Here is a 6,330-nt window from a genome sequence, read left to right as displayed (position 1 = left end):
CATGTTAATTTGAATTGATGATGTTATGTATAACCAAGACCCTAATTACCAATTAGCTCATGAATCCGACTACTGTAACTAATCCTGGGAGATTAATTACCACTAATGTTGTATTATATATACACCCATGACAATAGCCACAGTCGATCCCATGTAGGACAATGGTGGGACCCAGCATCTGTAGCTAGATAATGGAGCATCAAGCTTGAAACATTACTATTATTAATAAATAGTGCATTGCTATATTAGAGGGAGAGACCTCTCCGGGGGTGAGTGGATCAGGTAAGTGTAACAGATGTGTAAACTCCAGGGTGACAGATTATGGGCCCAAGTAATTTACCCCTTCATAGAAAGATAAAGGAATTACATCCTGAAAAAGATTATCAAAGATTATTCTGTCACATTAAAAACAATCTTAGTGCAGACTTCATGGCATTTGATTGTGTAGATAGATAATAGATATATAAACATAAAGACACACCGATCGATAAACAAACAGACAGAGAGATAGATAGATAGATAGATGGATGGATAGATAGATACAAAAAGCAAAGATGAGGCAACACTCCAAGTAACTTGGAGTGCTGCCTCATCTTTACTTTTTTGGATCTTCTAGTGGACTTCTGCCTATTTTCCAAGATGAATTGCACCCAACCTTTACCTAATACACCATGCTGTTTCTTTTTGTTTTTTAGATAGATAGATATTACATGGATGAATAGATAGATGCATGGGAACCTATGGGCACTATATGCTACTGTATGGCAGTACTGACCCCAAGTTGATCATTTTACTACTGTTTATTCATTAATATTTTATAGGGATATTTTTGGAATTCTTCTTTCTTCATTTTCAGTAACATGCATCCCTAATTGGGCTGTAGCTATAGAGGGCACAGAACTAACAGTTCTGCCACATAAGAAGATGCCAGTATTATCAATGACACATGGTGAGTGAGGGACCCTGTTACAGATTATGCATTGGAGGCCAGGAGCTTCAGTTTTGCTTCTGAACCCTAATCCCTACAAACGTCCTATTACCTTTTAGTTCCTTTCTTTCTCTGGTATTTCTTGCAGATCTTAGAATTTTGAGACGAAAATGAATCCCAACCAGACGATTATCAAATACTTCATCATAAAAGGGATCACTGACGTCCCAGAGCTTCAGCTTCTCATCTTCCTCCTGGTTCTCCTCATCTATCTCATAACCCTTGGGGGTAACATAACCCTTCTCTTCTTAGTCTATCTTGATCATCGCCTCCATACTCCTATGTATTTTCTCCTAGGTAACTTGTCTGTAGTGGACATATCTTATTCAACAGTCACTCTACACAAGATCCTATTAAGTTTTGTCACCAAGAATAAGACCATTTATTATATTCCTTGCATGATACAGATGTACATGTTCGGTTCTTTGACAGGTCATGAGCTGTTAATGCTGACAGCTATGAGCTATGACCGCTATGTGGCCATCTGTAACCCTTTACGATATCACATGGTTATGAATACTACAACTTGTACCCTATTGGCTTCAGTCTGCTGGTTTTGGGGATTTTTACAAGTCATTCCACCAGTTGGGATCATGTGTAGCTTCTCTTGCTATTTTTCCAATGAAATCAACCACTTTTTCTGCGACATTGTTCCCCTGATGAGAATTTCCTGTAACGACACATCTTTCTTAGAAAAGTTGTTCTTCATAGAAGGGCTGTTAGTCCTTAATCTGACTCCATTTATTCTCACGTTTCTTCCCTACATTTTTATAATTAACACCATAATGAAGATACGATGTAGCATTGGAAGACGCAAGGCTTTCTACACGTGTTCTTCTCACCTGACAGCCTTCATCTTGCTCTACACGACCCTTGTTGGACAATATCTGACACCAAACCTAAACAGCACCTTAGAATCTAAAAAATGTTTTGCTCTTTTCAACACGGCCGCTGTCCCAATGTTAAATCCTCTCATCTATAGCTTGAAAAATAAAGATGTGAAAAAAGCTATCAAATGGAGCTTGGGAAACATGAAACAATATTTATCGACATGCTCTACGTATTTTTTTTTTTCTGTAATAACTCATAAGCCTGAGTCCAGGTAATATGTCTGATCATTGATGAATTCATCTACTGTCAGGTTGGGGCATGCAAGTCAATCATTCTCTGAAACAGAGTACTGATTGTAAATGGAAATGGTTCTTTGCTAAATTTCGTTACGGTATATTGTAGAAATGTTTAAAAGCAATTATATCAAAAGTTATATGAACCAGATTTAAAAATGTTAAAAGAATATGATGTACAAGATATTTTTTGAGGTTGCAACATACGCAGATTTCCCAAGAAATATATATACAGTATATTTTTTCCTTTGGAGCTTTGTTGGGGCTTGATTTTCGTGGGATGACTTGAAGTTTTCATTTTGGGGTACATACTGTAACACATTTTTGATAGCTTTCTATTCAATTTTTTTAAGCGGTGAATACTGTAAGTTATTTTGGCCTGGAATTTTGGCCTTTGTTTTATATACGGCATTCACCATGCAGGATAAATGGCAAAATAGTTGTATAGTTTGAGTTGTTGCGTATGCGATAATACCAAATAGGTGGAGGGAATTATTTTTTTCCATTTGTTTCATTGAAAAGCATTTTTTCCCCCAAAAATTTGAAACTTTTATTTAGCTCTTTATTTTTACCACTTTGTCCTCTGATCATTCACATAGTACACATACATAGTACAGTGCACTATGGTGTCAATAGGATACTAACAGGCGCTGACTCAGGCACACCCAATAGGCAAACATAAAGGGCAGGCCTGAGGGCCTTCACTGGACTCCGACTGCTATGTACACAGACACTGACACCCTGCAATCTCATTTGCGGTGGTGCTGAATCTGATGGCTGTTAGAAGGAGTCTTTATTGACCATGGCATATAAGGGGTTAAATGGCCATGATCAGTGCTGGGATTCTGCTTTTCTCGACATGGGAACCCAGGGCAGCGCTAAGGCTAGGTGGTGGCTTAGCCTATGGCCCCTTAATGTTGTAAAAAAGCATGTTGGTGGCCACTAAGGCCTTAAACCAAGGGGTTGATTCTGACAGTAGAATGGCCCCACATCCAGGGACAATATAATCAAGAGGGATCTCTGAGAAAAGACTTCCCATTCTCTAGATCCATAACTGGGTCCTGAGAACACCAAGAGAGGGAATTTGCTTCTCGTTCCGTACATTTTCACCTGTAAAGATGGTCTCTTCTTCCCGCTGTGCCTACCATTTTTATAATTAGCCAGAGAAGAAGGTGGCTACAAAGAGCATCTCTCACTATGGAGGACCAGACAGTTCCATCAATTCCAAGGACAGCCCAATTGGAAATATGTAATACTTTATATCCCCTGTGGAGGCACCATGAATGCCATGTTCTCCTGCAGATTAAAGTTTATCATTGAAGGTCTCTAAGCTGGAAACTCTGTGATGAGGTTATCATCCAGTCCCGGCTAATGATAATTATGATTATATATATTATAATTGGTAAATAATTTTTGGGTTGTTACTAATTTCAACAATGAAGACAAATACCATAATGCTGGTCAGATTAGAGGCAAATTTAAAATACTAACAATTCTACCAGAAGCACCTCTTTACAAATTTGGACAGTTAGGCCTGTATCAAGGCCCAGTAATGGGGATGACTGCAACTCCCTACACAGCCTTGTGAACACGGCGGTAAATCTGCTTTGTAGCCCCCACTCTTTCAAGATCGGTGAAAGTTCCAGAGATCAGACCCCACTGATCCCAGAGAAATGCCATATCCTAGATAGGACTATCCTTACAATGATCATTTATCAATGGTTTGTTTGATGCATTTGCTGCAAATTTACGCACTTAAGAGAATAGTCAAAATTATATCTAAAATATTATGCACCCTAATTCCCTTCAGAGGTAAAATCCTGGGATTAATTATCTCAGACATAGAAAAAGGCTACATGTACAGGAAAATATTTATAAGCAGCAGGTTAAGTATGATCAGCTCCATCTACAGAACAGTGAGCTACAGGGATTTATCGCCAGAAGAATCCAAATATTATCGAGGTAAGCGGACTGGACCTACGCCTTCCTATATGGTACTGCAGTATATTGGTGCTGCTAAATAAGCGGTTAGTCCAGTAAATATAGACTTCGATGCTAATTTAATTTAAAGAGGCAGAAAAGGAATAAAAATGTTTAAAAAATTACTTGTTCACATTTTTTTGTCTTTTTGCTTTTTTCTGCAGCTACTGTAAGTGAAGAAATAAATTATATTTTGTTTGTGATGATAAACTGTTACTGAATGTCTGCCATTTAGAAGAACAATTTCGTTGTTTTGTTTTATCCTAGTTCTGCTCCAATTAATTTCATAAAATACCTTTATAGCTGTCAGATCTCAGTTTTTGTCATCTCCTGCATACATCAGCCATAATACTAAAAGCCACCTGCATAATGTTGTATGGGTTATCCTTATGCTGCAAGATCAGCTCTAAGGCTGCTTTCACACCACCACTATTGATTTCCACTCTTCTGCTCCGTTATGGGAGTAGATCAGCGAAAATAACATGATTGACCTAAACAGGGGCCAAATAGATCTGGTTGATTATAATGGGGTCCTTTTGGTTTCCATTTGGGAGTCTCTACTGTCCCCTAATGGAGACTGCAGTGCAGATATCAAGCATGACCCAAGCATTCAAGGCACCTCTGATGGTGTCCTGTGGTATCTGGAACCAAGAAGTTAGCACCAGAATAGATCCTTTGAGTCAAGAAGAATGCATTTGGAAAGTCTTCAGGCCCTTTCACTTTTTTCGCATTTTGTTATATTGCAGCCATGCGCTAATATACAAAAAAATTCAGTTTTTAGAAGGCTGGATGGGGACTGTTGGTGGAAAGCCATCCAAGGTCTCTCCGGAGATGTCTAATTGAGTTAAAGTCAGGGTTCTGGCTGGGCCGCTCAAGAACATTCACAGAGGTGTCCATAAGCCACTCCGGTATTGTGTTGGCTGTGTGCTTGGCTGTGTGTCTTGTTGGAAGGTAAACCTTCTGCCCAATCTGAGGTCCACAGAGCTCTGGATAAGGTTTTCATTAGGAATATCTCTGTAGTTTGCTCCATTCAGCTTTCCCTCAACCAATGTCCCAGGTGCTAAAACACCCCCAAAACATGATGCTGCCATCACCATGCTTCACTGTAGGGATGATATTGGGCAAGCGATGAGCAGTGTCTGGTTTCCTCCAAATATGACACTTAGAATTGATGCCAAAAAGTTCAGTCTTGGTTTCATCAAACCAGAGAATATCATTTTTTCAGTCTGAAAGTCTCTTAGTTGCTTTTTTTGCAAACTCCAGACAGGCTTTCATGTGTCTTTTTCTGAGGAAAGGGTTCTTTCTGCCCACTGTGCCATAAAGCCCAAATTTGTGGAGTGCTGCAGTGATGGTTGGCCTATATGTACATTTCTCTAACTACATACAGGATCTTTGGAGCTCAGCCTGAGAGACCAGTGGGGTTTTGGTCTCCTCTTCACCTCTTTTACCAAGGCCCTTCTCCCCAGTTTGGTGGGACAGCCAGTTCTAGGAAAAGACCTGGAAGTTCCAATCTTTTTCGTTTTATAAATCCCCTTTCGATTTAGGCCCCTGCACTTAGTCAAGTCAAGGACTGTCGCTAGGTTGTGGCCCGTTGTTTTGGGCGGATCATGCAAGTTGGTACAGGCAGTGGTGCGAGTGGCACTGTTCCCTGCTGTTCACGACTATGTTACCACATATCACATGCTGCCCATAATTACTGCACCAGTCAAATAACACCAACCAATACTTTTAGTTCGTATCGATTATATATACATATATATATATATATCCAGAAAAAGGACGGCACTCCAGCAGAATGAAAGTGAAAAACTTCTTTTAATCGACCATACGGTGCAACGTTTTGGCTCAACTGAGCCTTTCTCAAGCAAAGGTACAAATCAGGTGAAGGCAAATATAAAGACTGAATCAAATCATGTGATCTCACCACACCCTGTGGGCGTGTTACAAAAGTGACAATTGCACAAGCATAATATAATACACAATACAGGTGTCAGATAAGGCAAATTAAAAAATTACATGCATCAGGTATTAGCACATCTGGCTATAAATACATCAATCCAACATACATGTATGACATTTGCATATGTGAACGGGCGGATCCACAGGACAGACACATAGGGAGTGTGAACAGTCTGTGGATGCGTCCAGTGAGTATATATATATATAAAAAAACCAACCGAGGGAGGAGCGAAGGGATGAACCGGAAGATACATATTATCGGCGAGGGGTCCCAACTAT

At 39.6% G+C, this 6,330-nt stretch overlaps 1 protein-coding gene across 1 annotated transcript; it reads left to right on the top strand.

Moving 5' to 3' along the window:
• Positions 1–1,098: 1,098 nt before the first annotated feature.
• On the top strand, positions 1,099–4,374 carry LOC122919714 (olfactory receptor 8D1-like). The gene is made up of 4 exons (XM_044268896.1): positions 1,099–2,048; positions 3,923–4,074; positions 4,257–4,261; positions 4,360–4,374. Exons 1-4 carry the CDS (start codon positions 1,099–1,101, stop codon positions 4,372–4,374), a joined length of 1,122 nt encoding a protein of 373 aa, XP_044124831.1.
• The last annotated feature ends 1,956 nt before the right edge of the window (positions 4,375–6,330 follow it).

This window comes from Bufo gargarizans, chromosome 9 (genome assembly GCF_014858855.1).
Source record: "Bufo gargarizans isolate SCDJY-AF-19 chromosome 9, ASM1485885v1, whole genome shotgun sequence".
NCBI classification, from domain to species: domain Eukaryota; kingdom Metazoa; phylum Chordata; class Amphibia; order Anura; family Bufonidae; genus Bufo; species Bufo gargarizans.
This window is presented reverse-complemented; position numbering and strand designations above follow the sequence as displayed.